The 18,237-nt window shown below is 40.6% G+C and overlaps 1 protein-coding gene across 7 annotated transcripts in view; it reads right to left on the bottom strand.

The window, feature by feature from the left end:
* Nucleotides 1-6,501: 6,501 nt before the first annotated feature.
* Nucleotides 6,502-18,237, bottom strand: part of Hnrnpc (heterogeneous nuclear ribonucleoprotein C) — a 36,043-nt gene continuing 24,307 nt past the window's right edge. For all 7 annotated transcript variants that reach the window (XM_069998375.1, XM_069998376.1, XM_069998374.1 and 4 more), the window contains 4 exons: nucleotides 8,599-8,759; nucleotides 7,993-8,106; nucleotides 6,971-7,152; nucleotides 6,502-6,871 (listed from right to left, as the gene is read on the bottom strand). In XM_069998375.1, the coding sequence (XP_069854476.1) occupies nucleotides 6,788-6,871; nucleotides 6,971-7,152; nucleotides 7,993-8,106; nucleotides 8,599-8,759 (541 nt within the window). In that variant the 3' untranslated portion in view covers nucleotides 6,502-6,787. The remainder of the gene's footprint in view (nucleotides 6,872-6,970; nucleotides 7,153-7,992; nucleotides 8,107-8,598; nucleotides 8,760-18,237) is intronic.

The following is an 18,237-nucleotide window of genomic DNA, read 5'->3' as shown; positions in this document are numbered from 1 at the left end:
ATGCCTGAGGCCCTGGGTTCGATTCCTCAGCACCACATAAGCAAAAAAAGAAAAAAGCCGAAAGTGGTGCTGTGGCTCAAGTGGTAAAGCGCTAGCCTTGAGCTGAAGAGCTGAGGGACAGTGCCCAGGCCCAGAGTTCAGGCTCCACGACCAGACCCAAAAAAAAAAAAAAATTATTAAAAGGACAGTATGAAGTGCTGATAAAGACATAAAACGATTAAAATGTTCACTTAGTGAGCTCTAAGTTTGCAAAACCATATTTTTAAAAGGTTTGGTACTTATCACATGTGCTAACTTGCACTCAACAAAAATGTGTATGTTCTCAAACATAGAAAAATATTCCTAATAAATATACCAAACTGGAAACAGTCCAAATGTCTTTCAATTCTGCTAATGAACCAGACCCAGTGGATAAATCCTTCCACTTATGCTTTCATATGTCACACAATTCTAGGAAATGTTATGAATCCCATCTCAGTAACACCCTAACACTGGCTTTCCCCACTTGTCTCACTATCCTCATCCTGACTCCTCCAATCTCATCTCCTAACTACTACACCCACGTTTTCTCCTCTCAAAGGAAATCCAAACTTCAACAATAGAACATTTATTGTGTGCACAAACATGCGCATGCCAATCTTGGGACTTGAACTCTGAGCCTACATGCTGTTCTTAAGTTTCTTTTGATGAAGGTTAGCACTCTACCAGTTGAGCCACAGCATCACTTCTGGCTTGTTTATTGGAGATAAGAATCTGTTTCCTGCCTGAGCTGGCTTCAAACAGGGATCCTCAGATCTTGGTCTCCTGAGTAGCTAAGATTATACCCATGAGCCATCAGCACAGAAAGGTGCCAAGTCCATTCTTGGAGATACACAAGAGTGGTCCCATCCCCAAGGTTTAACAGGAATTTTCACTCTGTAAATCTTTTAAGCCATATACTTAAAATTTGCATTTTTTTTTTAGTGTATCTGAATTGAATTTAAAAAATGTGCATCAGGGCTGGGAAGGTGGCTCTGTGGTAGAGCGCTTGCCTTGCATGGTCGAGGCCCTGAGTTCGGTTCCTCAGCACCACATAAGCAAAAAGAAAAACGCCGGAAGTGGTGCTGTGGCTCAAGTGGTAGAGCGCTAGTCTTGAGCTGAAGAGCTGAGAGACAGTGTCCAAGCCCAGAATTCAGGCCCCATGACCGGACCACCCCCCCCAAAAATGTGCAAAGGGTAGGAAATTTAAAGTAGCGAGACAGATGGGACTGTAAAGGGCACAAATCTTTCTTGGACATGCCCTTTCTTCGATCTATGTATAATGGGTACCCATACATACACAAACACAAAGCACACACATGCCATGCCCACTGAGGTACTTGAACTCGGGGGTCTGAGTGTTATTCCTTAGCTTTGTTGCTCCAGGATGGTGCTCTCCCACTTGAGTCACAATTCAACTTCCAGCATCTAACTGGCTGATGGGGAAGAGTCTGACTTTTCTTCTTAGGCTGGCTTTGAACTGCAATTCTTATCTCTCAAGTCCTTGGGTAACTATGATTACAGACATTAACTACTGCCACTAGGCTCTTCCCAGTTTTGATATCAGACACGTATTGAGGGGCTGTTTTAGTCTGTCACTTAAGATTATTAAATTTGGGCTGGAAAGGTGACTGAGTGGTAGAGTACTTGCCTCACATGCATGAGGCTCTGGATTAGATTCTTCAGCACCACACACACAGAAAAAGCCAGAAGTGGCACTGTGGCTCAAGTGGTTAAAACGCTAGCCTTGAGCTTAAGAGCTGAGGGACAGTGCCCAGGCCAGGGTTCAAGACCCAGGACTGCACACACATAAAAAATAAATTTACCTATAGGATAAGTTAGAAGGCATTAAAGCATGGATCTAGCTGTATTTTGTTATTCCCAATAGGCATAATGTAAGCCAAGCATTGTCATATTCCAGAATGTCAGTCATGGACACTTGAAACTGTAGGCAGAGACAGAACACTAAGTTCAAAGTCAACCTGTATGTCCCACAAACTTGCTTTATGAACAGATGTAGACATGAAGCTATTGTAATGACAGTGGTAGCTTGACCTGAACTGTCTCATGTAAGATAGGCACAAAACCAAACTAAAAAACTTAGGTCTTATACCAGTAGACAGCAAGTATTTTTATACAACAAATGTATCAGCTAAGAATGCCTGACGCTGGGTGCCAGTGGTTCAGGTCTGTAATCATAGATATTCACATGGATTGTGATCCAAAGCTGGCCCGGGCAGGGAAGACCATGACTCTTTATATGCATTAAACCACTCAGAAAACAGGAAATGGCACTGTGGCTCAAACGGTAGAATGCTAACCTTGACCTGGAGAGATGAGGGACAGTGTCCAGGCCCAGAGTACAAGCCCCCCCACCGTTCCCCCACCCACCCAAATTATTAGTCTTCTTTTTGGAAATATATATGACGTGTATATTATGTGTGCCTGGACTATTCTGAAGATGCTAAATAGTGTTCAAGACAATTGAGATTTGCCACAAAGCTGACACACCCACACAAAGGCCTGATAATGGACCCACCATTAAAAGGCTAACGTGAAAAAAAAACTAAGCCTGATTCACTTGGTATGGGAGGGACAGCAGGGTCATTCTTGTGGTTGGGAAGATTGTCTCAGAGAAATGGACAAAAAGTCAGTTTCTAGAAGTAGGAAAACAGTAAGAAAATAATGTAACCATATTATACCCAAGGGTGGTCTTGGATGATTGGGGCTGTTTATAGACACTATCTGGCCCTATTACATGCCATTAAGGTTATGCTAAAAACCCCAACCCCACCCAAAAGTGCTAAAAGGGCATTGAAATACTATACTTTTCATTCTCTGGGAAAAGTATATTTGGGAGCAGAGACAGTATTCTACAGATGGTCTTAGTCCTCTTGTTAATGCAAGTACATGGCTTGCTTGAGCCAAGGATGACTTCGTACTGTATCATTCTACAAGCTTAAAGATTTGGGAAATTGGGTTTAGGGCCCAAGAAACATTAATTTAGAACATGCAAAAACTTATTAAATTTGGATTAGTAACTAGCAACCCTCGTTTCTATAACCAGTATTTGCAGGTTGCACTAATCTACAAACCTTCCAGGGCTCTTATATTATCTATGCTATACATTGAAAATGCCACATATACCCACTTAAATTCAGATAAAACTTTTAATTCAGCCACATTAGCACAACTCAAAATCCCAGTTGCTACCATCTTAAAATATCCCTTCACAAGCTCATTTGAGTAGCTAAAAAATAAAAAAAAACAAGCCTGGTACATTTCAGCCTGGTGTGCTGGAACCTCAGTAGTTTTGTTTCATCGTCTAACATTCCTATCAACCTAGGTGTTCTCCAATAGGGTGCACGATTTCAAAATACACATCATCTTTATTAGACTTCACCTCGTGTCACCTCATGAATGGCTCAGATGTCATACTATCCTACCACCCTTTAACTTTGTGAGATTAAGCGTACTAGTTGTCAGCATTCACCCTTGAGGTCCCTGTTCATGGTTTCTATTTCTACTGTATAAACCACTATACAATAGGGTTGTTCTAAGTACTTCTAACAGGTTATGCTTTTCACAGCTTGGATTTAAAACAGAGTGAAGCATGTCAATCTTCTGCCCTTTTATGGGGTGAAGGGAAACAGTATGTTACTAGCCATTTTATCCTAATGCTTACAAAAATCCTTACCCATGATTTCACATAGGTATAAGTTCTAGTTTTGATCACATATTTTTCCTTCTAGGTTTGCTATGAGAGCCCAGCTACTACCAATCACGAGCAATTAGAATTTTCTAAATCTTCATTGATTCCAGCTCTTTCCAATTCACCAATCTTCTTGTGGCTATTTGAATTGTCTTGAATTCTGCTTCCCTTTGAAAACAGGTGTTGGAACACAACTGAGTCAGTGTCTGAATAATGTTGAGGATCTAGGCTGGAAGCCAGGCCAGGGAACACCATAAGACAATAATGGACACCAAAAAAGGAAGAAATGGAGCTGTGGCTTAACCAGTGTGTTGGTCTGGAGCAGAAAAGCCAAAGGACAATGCTCAGGCCCGGAGGATTGCAAGCCCCAGGACAGAACAAAAACTTTACAACAAAAAAATCCACAACTGATACCATTCATACAATCTTTGCAAGTTTTCTATGTCAAGGGACTATGAACAGAACAAAGACTTGTCAGCCACTAAGCTTCTGCTAAACTCCTTTCATTTTACGTTTATTCGTAATAAGGCTACTTTCTTAGGCTCCATAAGCATACTAAAAACGTTTCTTTCAATTATTATCAAAGCATACCTATCTTCTTGGCTAGAAATCTTAACACTGAACTGAGGTTATTCAACTAACAAAACATTCTGTAAAAACAGTATTTGCAGATTCTATAACTGTTACACCTTTCATTTAACAGAACCAGGTAATGTCACCATACCTACCAACATGCATTTGAACATTTCAGGATATTTGACTCTATATGACATTCCAATCCTACCTACAGTGCTGTAGCGGTGACATAGAAACCTGAAAGCATAATTAGGCATTCTGATGATTACTTGCAGTATATTGAAAAAAGTATTGTGGTACTTTTGGCGATAACCCTAGCATGTGTCTTATTATAGTAAAATGCATCCTGATGTAAATACTTTCTTAGAGAAATTAATTTAAAGCAATTACAAGTCGGATAATAAAATGAAAGAAAAAAATCTCCAGAAATACATCACTCTAAGAATAAAGAGTACACATTGAATTCCAAACTAAGTTATCCAATACCTTTCAAACATCACTTTTTAATTTTTATTTTATTAGTATCTTAGGCTTGGAATTTTTAGGGTACAGTTTTCTTTACCACTTAGGACCACCTGCTAAATGTTTGTATGAACCGACCGCATCAAAAATACAATAAAGAAGCCAGGTGATAATGGCTCATACCTGTAATTCTAGCTACTCAGGGGGCTGAGATCTGAGGATTGTAGTTCAAAGCCAGCCCAGACAAGAAAGTTCATGAAAATCTTATCTCCAATAAACCATCAGAAAACCAGAAGTGGCACTATAGCTCAAGTAGTAGAGTGCTAACCTCGAGCTAAAGAGCTCAGGGACAGCACTCAGGCCCAAGGTACAAGCCCCATGACCAACACAATAAAAATAAAATAAAGATACTAGTTTGTGTTTTTTTCTTTTTACTGAATTAACAAGAAATACCACTTTTATATACTGCATTTGCACTTGAAAGGCAGTCTTGTTTTGGTCTTGCCAATTGTGGGGCTTTAAGTCACAGCCTGGGCACTGGCCCTGAGCTCTTCAGCTCAAAGTGAGCAAGCACTCTACCACTTGAGCCACAGCACTACTCCATTTTCTGGTGGTTAATTAGAGATAAAGTCTCACAGACTTTCCTGCATAGGCTGGCTTTGAACCATGATCCTGAGATCTCAACTAAGATTTCAGGCGTGAACAACCATTGCCTGATCCACTGTCCTTTACAGATAAAAAAGAACCTATGAAAGCTTTATAAACACAACTGAACTTTGGTCTACTGTAGTAGATAGAGTTGGGGGAAAAAAATGCCTGCACTGCATACTCCAATGAATCTTAAACCCGAGGAATTTATGTCTGCATAAATTGTGAAGAACTGTCTCCCTTGCTGCTGTATTAAAAAAGTGAAGCATAAAACATCAAGTAGCTGGACTTTCAGAACTAAGCATTAGAATTTCGGTATTCCATACTAGATCTACCCTTAAGACAGCTGGATGCTACCTGGCACTATGACAAAAATGGGATTAGGGCTGCAATTAGAGGGGGCAAAGGTGAAGAGGTTAAGAAAGACTTGGCTAAGTACAAGATCATTCTAAGGAAGCTACATGCATAACCCTCACAATGTTTTAGAAAAGAAAGAGCAAATGCTTTTCCTATTTTCACTGAACTCTGAGGCAGAGTTCAGTAAAAAGATTACACTAGAAAAACAATTTTAACAGTGTATGTTGATAGACATGACAAATGTATTTAGAACAATCTAAAGATTTTGTGGAGGCCGCTGCAACAAAACAAGGAATTTGAAGTAAACAGTTATAAAATACAAAAATAAAAAACCAGGTGTTTTTTTCTCCAAATTCCTGGTTTAATAAGGGCTTGTTTATTTGAGAAAAAAAATGTCCCAAACATCAGGCTGTTCACAAAAATAACCCACAGTATCAACTTTAGAAAACAAATATTAAGACTAGTACACTAATTATTTTTCTAAAGGATGCATCTGACATGCCAACTCTCATTCACAAAAATACATTGTTACATTTCTGTTTAACATCCCCACACAGCACTCTCATGTGGGGCATGACACACAGATTTCTAACTTAAAGCTGCTATCCAGTGCTACAACTAAATGCATGAGATTGCCTTTGCAGTTAGGGAAGCAAATACTAAAATTTTGTATGAATGGAAAGAACTGTACTCCCTGTGTAACAAGAGATTATTTTGGAGACAGTTGATAAAAACCATACATCCTTTTTATTGTTAAGTCATAAAGAGGTATCAAAATTAAAAGCAAAAATTACAGGGTAAGACTTAACAAAACTATCAGGAGCATCAAAGGAAGTGAAAATGGAACTAGGCACAGGGCAATATGAATTAATGAACATGGGAAGGACAAGGATAGGGAGAACAGTGAGCATGTGCTGAAGATACTAGGGGAGAGGATCTGGTGAAATTTTGATCTTAAGACATGCGCCTAGGTAAAGAAATAATGGGATAAGATCCCTAAGCCCCACTATGTGCTTAAGAGTCATCCTCGCCATTGGCGCTGTCTCTGTCATCCTCTCCTTCCTCAGCCTCTTTTTCATCATCCTTGATCAACTCCAGCTGTGAGAAACAGACACAAACATGATGGAGTTAGAGGGACTCCATGTGTTCCTGGTCCCCCCTCCACCACCTCTTTCTATTCTTTCCCATAGTTTTCACCTGGTCTTCCCCCCGATCTTCATTATCATCATCATCCAGTAGGTCCCCCTCCTCAGCAGAATCATCTGCACCCCCCTCAGACTCCATCTTGACATTAGTCTCATCTTTCTTCAGGGAGCTGCTGCTCTGTTCTTCTTCTGACTTCTCATTCTTCACTTCGACTGTCGATGATAAGGACAGGTCTGCATGGGGAGCAAGGATGCAAAGAAAGAGTCCCCACTATGATCATCAAGTTGGATTGAGCATGTTTACCCCACCAACACCCTCCCCAACTCAAACACCCAAATTATTTTTCTTTTTTTGATGGTCCTAAGGCTTGAATTCAAGGCCTGGACACTGTCCCTGAGCTACTTTTGCTGAAGGCTAGCACTCACCACTCGAGCAACATGCCACTCCAAGTGTTTTCTGTGATTTAATTGGAGATGGTAGTCTCAGAAGACTTTCCTGTCTGGGGGGAGCTAGGTGTCGGTGGCTCTAGCATATAGTCCTAGATGCTCAGGAGGCTGAAAATCGGTTCAAAGCAGCCTGGGTAGGAAAGCCCATGAGACTCTTATCTCCAGTTAACCACCAGAAAACCAGAAGTGGTGCTGTGGCTCAAGTGGTAGAGCGCTAGCCTTGAACTTAGGGACAGTGTCCCAGAGTTCAAACCTCATGAACACGAAGGCGCGCGCACACACACACACACACACACACACACACACACACACACACACACACACACACACACACACACACACACACACACACACACACACACACACACACACACACACACACACACACACACACACACACACACACACACACACACACACACACACACACCCCCCTACCTCTCTCTCTCTCTTCCCCCACCCCCTCTGTCTGGGATGGCTTCAAACTGCAATCCTAAGATCACAGACTTGGTTCTCAGTAGTGAGGATTATAGGCAAGAGTCAGCAGTGCCCAGCTCCAAGTTTCATAACATCCACCACCTTTCAGCACTAACCCAATTTTATACCTACTAAGCACAAAGATTTTACCTGCTTGTTTGCTCTGCTCCTTTTCAATTTTTTCCAGGCTGTCCAGCAAAGAATCCACTTTTTGTTTAATCTGGGTCAGTTCTTTCTTAATGGCTTGAAGATCATCGCCTTTCACTTTATTATAAAGAAATTTTACATTAGAATCAAGAGTAAGAGTATATACCTGCTACAAAATATATTCCCAGTACAACGTCAAAGGAGTAACATGGGCCTTTGATCTGCTACATAACAACTAAAATTTGAATCTCCTTTGAGTAGTTGCATTGTAACTTAAGAGATTGCAGAAGATTTCAATTCTATATTGAAATGCTTTGTTTTACAAAAACACATTTTCATTACATTGGCAAAATCTATACAGTAAGCAGGAAATAATTCCTCATGTGAAATAAATCCCATTTAAATTTTGTTCTTACACTACACAAGGAAATATATAATATAAAAATAAGCCCAAGGCCTGCATGTCTGATGACAACTTTTCAAATTCTTAGTATTTAGGGAAAAAATGAGGACCTTTATTAGACATGAGAAAAAAAATTGAACACTGAACCTCTATTAACTACCCTAGGTCAAGAAACAGCATAAGCACAAAGTAGAAATAAAACATACACTTTCCAGACTTTGAAGAAGATCCTCGCTGTCCACTCTTAGAATTGAAGCCACTTTTGCCCCTGCGTGAGGTGTTTCCTGACACACGCTGACGTTTAGAGGGCACCACAGCCCGAGCAATAGGAGGCGGTGGCGGCACACGTGCTGGATAACTGTACATCCTATTTTGTTTAAAAAAAATTGTAACTTCAAAATTACAAGTAGCAAAAGATATAAGTACACTTACAAGATAGATTAAGTACAAAAAATGCTTACTGCAGAGCTGAAAAAAAGAAACCACCATGCCTGGCTTATTCAGAGATAGGGTCTTTTGGCTAATTTTTTGGCAAACTGTAATCCTCATCTCTACCTTGAGTAGGTTAAAGGAATGGGCAATCACACACAGCAGAAACAGAGCACTATTATTTTTTTTATTAAAAATAGCCTTATCTGGATTTTACTTTTTAAAGCCATGTGGCTAGTGGCTCATGCCTGAAATTTAACCTATTAAGGATACTGATATCTGAGGCCTGAGCAATGAAGTCTGTGAGATTCTTACCTCCAATTAACTACCAAAAAGGAATGTGGCTCAGGTAGTAACAGTAATAGTCTTGAATGAAAATAAGGGAGAGAGTGATATAGCTAGATATGCACAAATAGTATGCTTATACTTGCTATAAAACAAAGTACAGGCTGGGAATGTGGTTTAGTGGTAGAGTACTTGCCTAGCATGCATGAAGTCCTGGGTTTGATTCCTTACTACCACATAAGCAAAAAAAGCTGGAAGTAGTGCTGTGACTCAAGTAACAGAGCTCTAGCCCTGAGCAAAAGAGGCTCAGAAACTGCCTAAGCCCACAGGATACCTCCCCCCAAAAAAGGACAACAGTCACAGAAAATAGCAAGTTCCTAAAAAAATATATTCAATTTCTCATTTTTGTTTCTACACATCAGGATGCTAGAAGTATTTTTTTTACATCAAAATAAAATGACTATGGGCTGGAAATGTGGATCAGAGGTAGAGTGCTAGAAATGTGGATCAGAGGTAGAGTGCTAATACTTCAGTACCACAAAGGTGAAAAAACCCCAAAACTACACACTGTGGCTCAAGCAGTAGAACATTAATCTTGAGCCAAAATAAGAAAAAAAAAAACAAAAAACAAAAAAACCTCGAAGACAGTGCCAAATAAAAAAAGGGGGAAGGGGAAGAATGTGTTTTAGTAGAATGTATGCCTAGCATGCACCACATTAACAGAAAAGGGTAGAAGTGATGTTGTAGAAGCCTTGAGCACAGAGAGGCTCAAGGACAGAGCCCATGCACAAGTTCAAGGTCCTCTCAGCACCCATATGGTTGGTTATATGTGCCCTGAATTACATGAGCATCAATCTAACTCATATTCATTATGGAAACACATGAGTATCTCAGTGTTCTGGATACTGAGCAGATTGAGGATAGCTCAATATATAGGATAAAGAAGGAAAAAAATAAAAACAAACCTACTTCAGAAGGGCTTCGGTGGCTCATGCCTGTAATCCTAGCTATTCAGGAGGCTGAAATTTGAGGATGGGGGTTCAAAGCCAGCCCAGTCAGGGAAAGGCTGTGCGATTCTTATCTCCAATAAACCACTAGAAAACCAGAAGTGGCACTGTGGTTCAAGTGGCAGAGTGCTCACCTTGAGCTGAAGAGCTGAGCGCCAGCTCCTAGGCTCAGAGTTTAAGCATCACAACTGACCAAAAAATAAATAAGTAAATCACAGCTGGCACCTCTCAAAACATGATTGAGCTGAAGAGCTGAGCGCCAGCTCCTAGGCTCAGAGTTTAAGCATCACAACTGACCAAAAAATAAATAAGTAAATCACAGCTGGCACCTCTCAAAACATGATCACAATACTTCTGAAATCTTTTCTAATTTATTATCCTGCAAAATGCAGGAGACAGTCTCCATTAATTTCACAGGACTTTTAATGTTAGACTGTTTATTGTAACTATATTCAAAAGTACTATAAAACTTGGCACCTGTGGCTCATGCCTATAATACTAGCTACACAGGGGGCAAGATCTGAGGATTGCTGTTCAAAGCCAGCCCAGGAAAGAAAAGTCTGTGAGACTCATCTCTAATTAACCACCAGAAAACCAGAAGTGGGGCTGTGGCTCAAGAGGTAAACCTATAGGATTGAGGTAAAGAGCTGAGGGACAAGCACCCAGGCCCAGAGTTCAAGCCAGACTGACCAAAACACACACACACACACACACACACAAAAAACCCACTATAAAACCCTAAAGTGGAAGAATTCTGCAATCCAAGAAAATATTTTATACTATGTACCAAGTATCATATGTAAAATGTAGTGCTAATGATGAAGTACCCCAAAGATCAATGAATGAATTAAAACGAAAACTATGATCTATACATTTTTAAAAGCCATGTCAAGCTTGCTTTTAGTATATTTACCTATCTTCCAATAAAACATGTTTTAATACAATGTTTTCTATGGTCCCATGTTCTTATCAACTTGGTTATCCATGACTGAATGATTCTTCATCCTCAATTTAAGTCGCCTTTGCTTACCATAAAATTGACCTTTAAGTTCAGACTGTTAGGTCTTTAACCTACTAAAATAGTTCTGCGGTACTGAACAGTAATCCCAAACATATTCCTGGTGAACAATATTAAGTAAGGAAAAAGCAGACAATTGGTTAAATTTACAGAACGTTTTTTTGGTGGTTGTTGGTGGTGGTTGTGGGGCTGATTACTGCCCCTCAGCTCTTTAGCTCAAGGCTCTGTACCACTTGAGCCACAGCGCCACTTCCTGTTTTTCTGGTGGCTTATTAGAGATAAAAAAGTCTCACCGGGGCTGGGAAGGTGGCTCAGTGGTAGAGCGCTTGCCTTGCATGCCTGAGGCCCTGGGTTCAATTCCTAGGCACCACATAAGCAAAAAGAAAAAAGCCGGAAGTAGCGAAGTGGTAGAGCGCTAGTCTTGAGCTGAAGAGCTGAGGGATAGCGCTCAGGCCGAGTTCAGGCCCCATGACTGGACCCAAAAAAAAAAAAAGTCTCACAGACTTTCCTGCCGGGACTGACTTTGAAATATGATCCTCAGGTATAAGCCTCCTAATAGCTAGGATTACAGATGTGAGCAAGTGGCACCCAGCTAGAACTTTTAAATCTACTTTTAGTTCTATTCATTTTTGTGCTCAGAAGAATCATCCTCAAAAACTTTGGCTTGCAAGTTTTGCTAGCACATATGAACTATGAGCATCAAAAAACAATGAAGTGGCTGAGAAGGTGGCTCAGTGGTAGAGCGCTTGCCTTGCATGCTTGAGGCCCTGGGTTCTATTCCTCAGCATCACATAAGCAAAAAGAAAAAAGCTGGAAGTGGCGCTGTGGCTCAAGTGGTAGAGCGCTAGCCTTGAGCTGAAGATCAGCACCCAGGCCCAGAGTTCAGGCCCAGGACTGGACCAAAAAAAAAAAAAAAAAAAAAAAAAGAATTGAACCTAGGGCTTTGGAGCATACAAGGCAAGCACTGTACCAATAAGCCACATTCCCATTCCTCCTAGTAACTATTTTTATTTAACAATTTTTTTGGTTGGTCACGGGGCTTCAACTCAGGACTTAGGCCATGTCCCTGCCCATTTTTTTTTTCAAGGTTAGCGTTCTACCACTAAGCTGCCAACCACTCCCAATTTTTTGGTGGTTGGAGCTGAAGTGCCCAGGTCTTTCCTGCTCAGGCTGGCTCAAAACCATGATCCTTAGGTCTCAGCCAGAGTAGATAAGATGCAGCAGGGCCCAGCCCTGCAATAATGTTGGAAATACTTAAAACATCATCCTCAAAGGATGCATATGGGCTATCTCAAATAACCAATGAAAAAAGGAGACTAGGGCTGGGAATGTGACTTAGTGGTAGAATGCTTGCCTAGAATGCCAGAGTCCTGGATTTGATTCCTCAGTACCACATAAACATAAAAGGCCAGAAGTAGCTCTGTGACTCAAGTACTAAGAGTGCTAGCTTTAAGCAAAAGCAGCTCAGGGATAATAGCCAGGCCCTGAGTCCAAGCCCCAGGATTGGTCTAGCAAAAGGGGAGGTTGTGGGGGGAACTAGTAAGATAGCAGTACAAAAGGTAGAACACATTCCTCACAGGTGTGAGGCCCCATTAAAAACCACTTAGAATGGATAGTCTATGATATACTGAGAAGAGTAATCAATTGGATATTTCACAAGTATACACTAAATGAAGAAAATAAGTTAAAAGACATTTACTACAAGATGACTATTCTTATAAATACCAAAAGTAACTATAACTCAACAAAGACTACAGAACCCAAGCATCTATCCACCAAGCAGAAGGACTGAGATTTGGAGGCAAGCCTTGGCTATCTAGCAATCTACTGTCTTGGGTGGTGGGGTGGGAGGGAAATGAGAACAGGGAGAGGTATATAAGGGGATGAGGAACACAAAAAGATGGTAAAAAGAATCTCTAGATAAAAGGTAAGTCGGGGCTGGGAAGGTGGCTCAGTGGTAGAGCGCTTGCCTTGCATGCTTGAGGCCCTGGGTTCTATTCCTCGGCACCACATAAGAAAAAAGAAAAAAAGCCGGAAGTGGCACTGTGGCTCAACTGGTAGAACGCTAGTCTTGAGCTGAAGAGCTGAGGGACAGTGCCCAGGCCCAGAGTTCAGGCCCCACGACTGGACCCCCCCAAAAAAAAGAAAAAAAAAAAAAAGAAAAAAGGTAAGTCAGGGCTGGTGATGTTGCTTGTTATGTTGTATACCCAACACGAATGAGGCATGAATGGTATTTTGTTTAAGTCAATTTTTGTTTTTAGTGCTGGTTCAGGGGATTGAACTTGGGGACTGGTGCTGTCCCAGAGCTTTTTTGTTCAAGACTAATGCTCTACACCATTTGAGACACAGCCTAACTTCTGGCTGTAATTGAAGGTAAAAGTATTACATAGACTGTCCAGGTTGGCTTGGAAGCACAACCCTCAATCTCAGTTCCTTGAGCTGCTAAGATTCTGGCATAATTCATTGGAACCCAGTCCCAAATATCACTCTTAATGCTTTAAAAAATATTCAGATCCTGATTTCTGAAATACATAACTCACCACAATCAGTGGCTCATGCCTATAATTTTAGCTACTTAGGAGGCTGAAATACAAAAATGGTAACCTAGAGGTAATGAATCAAGCAGAAGAGAACCAATCCTGTTCAAGAAAGCCAAGTTGAGTGGCAATCTGTTAAAACTTCACTCAAGGAGTTTAAGCCTGGTACCAGCAATAATTAGTAGTAAGGTCTACAAGGTTGTCAAAACACAAGCTAAATACTATTAAAACACACAGTATCTCAAATATTCCAAACTCCTTCCATACAAACCACCCATGGAAAATAAATAAAATCCAAACATTAAGGTACCAGAAGTACCTACCATTTCACAGGAAATACATATAGCAGAAAGATATGCTAAGTACAATCTGCAGTCTTAATGTAGGGTAACTTTAGATAACTTAGTAAGACATTAACAGAGTAACTAAAACCTTACATAATATACAAAGAAAGGCTGGAGTGCTGAAGATCTTGGTGACAGGGCAATGTTTGAAGTCTGTGGCATTGGAAAAGTTGGCATTCAGAGCCAACTTCTTTTTCACATAAGAGACTCACATGGTTGAAGGGTTTAGGGACTAAAAGGAAAAAAATTCTGAGTATTTTCTTGAAGACAGTAACAAAAATAAAATGTTTTTATTCTTTACTACATAGCCTCAATTTAAGGTTTCACAGATCCTGCCTAATCTATTATTTCGCAGATATTAGTATCTGCCAAACTCAGACTAATGAATACTCTCCCTTTTCATTTTCACTTGTCAATACTATACATGAACTAAAACCTACTATTTGGGCTGGTAAGTTGACTCAGTGGTAGAGTGCTTGCTGGCATGCATGAGGCCTTGGGTTCAATTCCTCAGCACCATAAGTATAAAAAAGCCGGAAGCGGCGCTGTGGCTCAAGTGGTAGGGCACTAGCCTTCAGCTGAAGAGCTCAGGGACAGTGCCAGGGATCAGAGTTCAGCCCACCCCACAAAAAAACCTACCATTCAACTTGAACTTGTTATTTAAGTCTTCAGCACGTGTGATGTCTTACATGTTCATTTCCCACACTAGATCTCAGTATTCTTAGTAGAGAATCAATTCCTCCCACTGTTAACTAGGTGCTATATAAGCTATCAAAATCCTAAAGGCTTAATTAAGAACGCAATAAGAAAATCACTCACTGTAGTCAAAATACAAAGACATAACTTAGAGTGGGTAAAAGTGCATTTGAAAAACTGAAGAAAAAGACAGGCAGTTTTTAGGGTCAAACAACAGTGGTAGATCTGAAACAATTTTTGCAAAGTAAAATTCCTTAAACACTCATACCACCTGTCTATATGATTTGTAAACAGCTTCTAAATCTCTCAAGTATTTTTCTTCCAAGTTTATTAGTATGTGTATTAGTGCACTGGGTCCTGTGGCTTGATCTCAGACTGAATACTGACTCAACCTTTGTTGCTCAAGGCTAGTAGTCTACTACGGGACCTACAGCTCAACTTGTGGCTTTTTGGTAGATAACTGGAGATAAAAATATCAGATATTCTGCCTAGGCTGGCACTGAAGCGCCAGCTAAGCCTCTGGTATAGCTTGGATTACAGGCCTGAGCTTATTTATTTACAATCAAATGATGACATTAATCTGCCTCACTAAAAATAAAGTTTCTGCTAGGTGCTGTTGCTAGGAAGAACGACAGAAATTTTTAAGAGCAGTAAAAGGAAAACTGAGTGGTAGCACATGTTATCCCAACTATGAGACCAGGTGCTCAGGGTAACCAAGGCAAAAAAAAAAAAAGGCCCAATCTCAAAACAACCAATTTCATCTTTTCCATCCAAGTGTGTTACTTGAACATTCCTAATTTGGCTGAGTAGCTTTGCTCTTTTTATGAGAAGCCATAAATCCCTAACTGTTGAGGAAATATCAGAGGTTATGGGTTTATTTTCACACTACTTATGCAGTTAATCTTGTTTTACAATTACTTTATGTAAATACATTGATATACTCAATGTAGACTACCGTGAGCAGATTGTGAACCTGTGCTCAACCAATGTGAGCAGAAGGACAAGGCCTGTATGTTATGGATAAAATAAGGGAGCAGACTCCCTGCTGTGTGTGCTTGTCAGACTTTTGGCAGATGGAGCACCCTCTGTGGAGAAATTTTGCCTTACTAAAGACAAATCTTTTATTTTCCTGTATATTACTGACTACACTGGTTCTTGAAGAGTATATTTATGACACAGTGTAAGGAGACTGGCAGAATGGTTTCCAATTAACCAGGGAAAACACTGGACTGGATTGAGGCTCAAGTAGTAGAGCAGGAGGCCTGAGTTAAAGGCGAAAGCTGAGTTTAGAACACAGTATGCCCAAACCAGAGAGGCAAAATAGCTTTACTGAGGGTTAGTTAGCTCAAAGGTAAAGCACATAAAGGGGTAAATGCTCCGTACTCTCAATTTAAATCACTATTTGCCAGGTGCTGGTGGCTCATGCCTATAATCTGAGCTACTTTAGAGGCTGAGATAGAGGGTAGATAGAAGAATCCAGCTTCAAAGCCAGTCTGACCAAGAAAAATCTAGAAAAATCTCTAGAACCCCCCCCACACCCACACCCACAAACGCACAAACACACGCACGCACAGGCACACACACAAAGCCAGAACTGGGGCTGTGGCTCAAACAGACAGAGCACTAGCCTAAAACCAAAAAAGCTCAGGGATGGAGCACAGCTCCTGGGTTCAGGCCCCCAGGACTAGCACAAAAACACCCTCAAAAAATGTTCATTCCTTGATTATCACTGTCAATCCAAATATCTTCAGAATTTTATAAACAAAAAAATTGCTAATACAGAGGGATTTGGTGCCATAAAGTCACCACACTGGCTGTTATGAGGATATCAAGAACAAACATCAAAAACAAGACAAATACCTCACAATCACTCCAGGCGTAAATAATGACATTACATCTTGCCCTATCCCTGTTACCAGCAATGAATTGAATTTTAAATGTTAGGCAAATATTCTAAGACAAAGTTATATCATCCAAAGGCAAGCAAATTCGGTTTCTTATGTTCCCTCAACAACTGAATAAGCTTGCAGGCTATTGGATTTTATGGCCAAAGCTGGCCTGGAACGGTGATCCTCCCATCTAAGCCTCAGTAGGTAAGTACTAGCTCTTTCACCACCATCCAAAAAAAGTACTCAAGCTATTTTTTAGTTTCAAAACATGTTTGAACACAAATGAAATTCAAATCCTATAATCCTAATGTTGAAAAGTAAAGGTCCTTTACAACATAGTAGTCTAAGCATTATTTCCAGTTTTCCTTCTGTCCTTTTAATGCCAAGCTATTATAACCTGGAAATTATTTCTCAAAATGTTTGCTTTTAGGTGTTTACAACTGTGTTTACAGGCTGACATATTTCCTTAAATCAAGAGTATGTCTCTGTTCTGTGAATTATTTCTGAGCCTGGGCACTGTCTCTTAGCTCTTCTGCTCAAGGCTAGTGCTCTACTACTTGATCCACAGCATCACTTCGGCTTTTTCTGCTTATGTGGTGCTGAGGATTTGAACTCAGGGCCTCATGCATGCAAGGCAAACACTCACCACTGAGCCACCTTCCTAGCCCATTTATTCTTCAAAACTGATAAATTCAAAATCTGTACACATATCAGAAACACAAGAATGCTTGGAATATTGGGTTCTAATATGGGGGGGAGCTGTAATCTGCTTAATAGAGCAGTAAAATCCCTTATGCCCACAGATCCTCCATACTATGGCTTCCAATAAGGGAACTCATGCTTGGCTTGACTTTTTTTTTTGCCAGCAACTGGGGCTTAAACTCGGGGCCTGGGCACTCTACCTTAGCATTTACAAATAAGGCTGACAGTGGGTTTTGGTGGTTAATTATAGACTAATGGAATTCTCTTTAACTAGCTTTGAGCATGATCCTTAAATCTCAGCCTAAGTAACTAGGATTATAGGCATGAGCCATTGGCACACAGGTGTTTGGCTTGATTTTGTTCACAACTGCTACACTACCACTGCAGCCATACCTCCAGCTCCATATTTTTGAAGACAATCAAGACTGTTGGCCAGATTGTGTATATACGCTTAAACCCTCAAAGACTCAGCTTCCCGAGAACCTAGGATTACAGGCTTGGGGCAATGGTGCATGAAAAATTCATCATTTATCTAATGATGTCCATGGGATAGGATTTCACATGCTCATAATTCTTAATTTACAAATCTTTTTTTTTTTTTTGTCGGTCGGGGGGCTTGAACTCTGGGCCTGGGAGCTGCCCCTCAGCTCTTCAGCTCTCCTGCCCGGGCTGGCTTTGAACCTCGATCCTCAGATCTCAGCCCCCAGAGTAGCTAGGATTACAGGCGTGAGCCACCAGCGCCCAGCTTTAATTTACAAATCTTAAAAGGTTAACTCAATGGGGGAGAACGATGGAAGGGTTGACATTGATTTGCTAAACGAGGATTCCGGTGGATTCCGGTTCGAAGCTGTGGCTTAAGTGGTAGAGAGCTAGCCTTGAGCAAACAGTTCAAGAACAGTGCATATGTTCTTTAACCAAAAATGAGTGTCTCAACTATC

This window comes from Dipodomys merriami, unplaced genomic scaffold (assembly GCF_024711535.1).
Source record: "Dipodomys merriami isolate MVZ:Mamm:240054 unplaced genomic scaffold, mDipMer1.0.p SCAF_518, whole genome shotgun sequence".
NCBI classification, from domain to species: domain Eukaryota; kingdom Metazoa; phylum Chordata; class Mammalia; order Rodentia; family Heteromyidae; genus Dipodomys; species Dipodomys merriami.
This window is presented reverse-complemented; position numbering and strand designations above follow the sequence as displayed.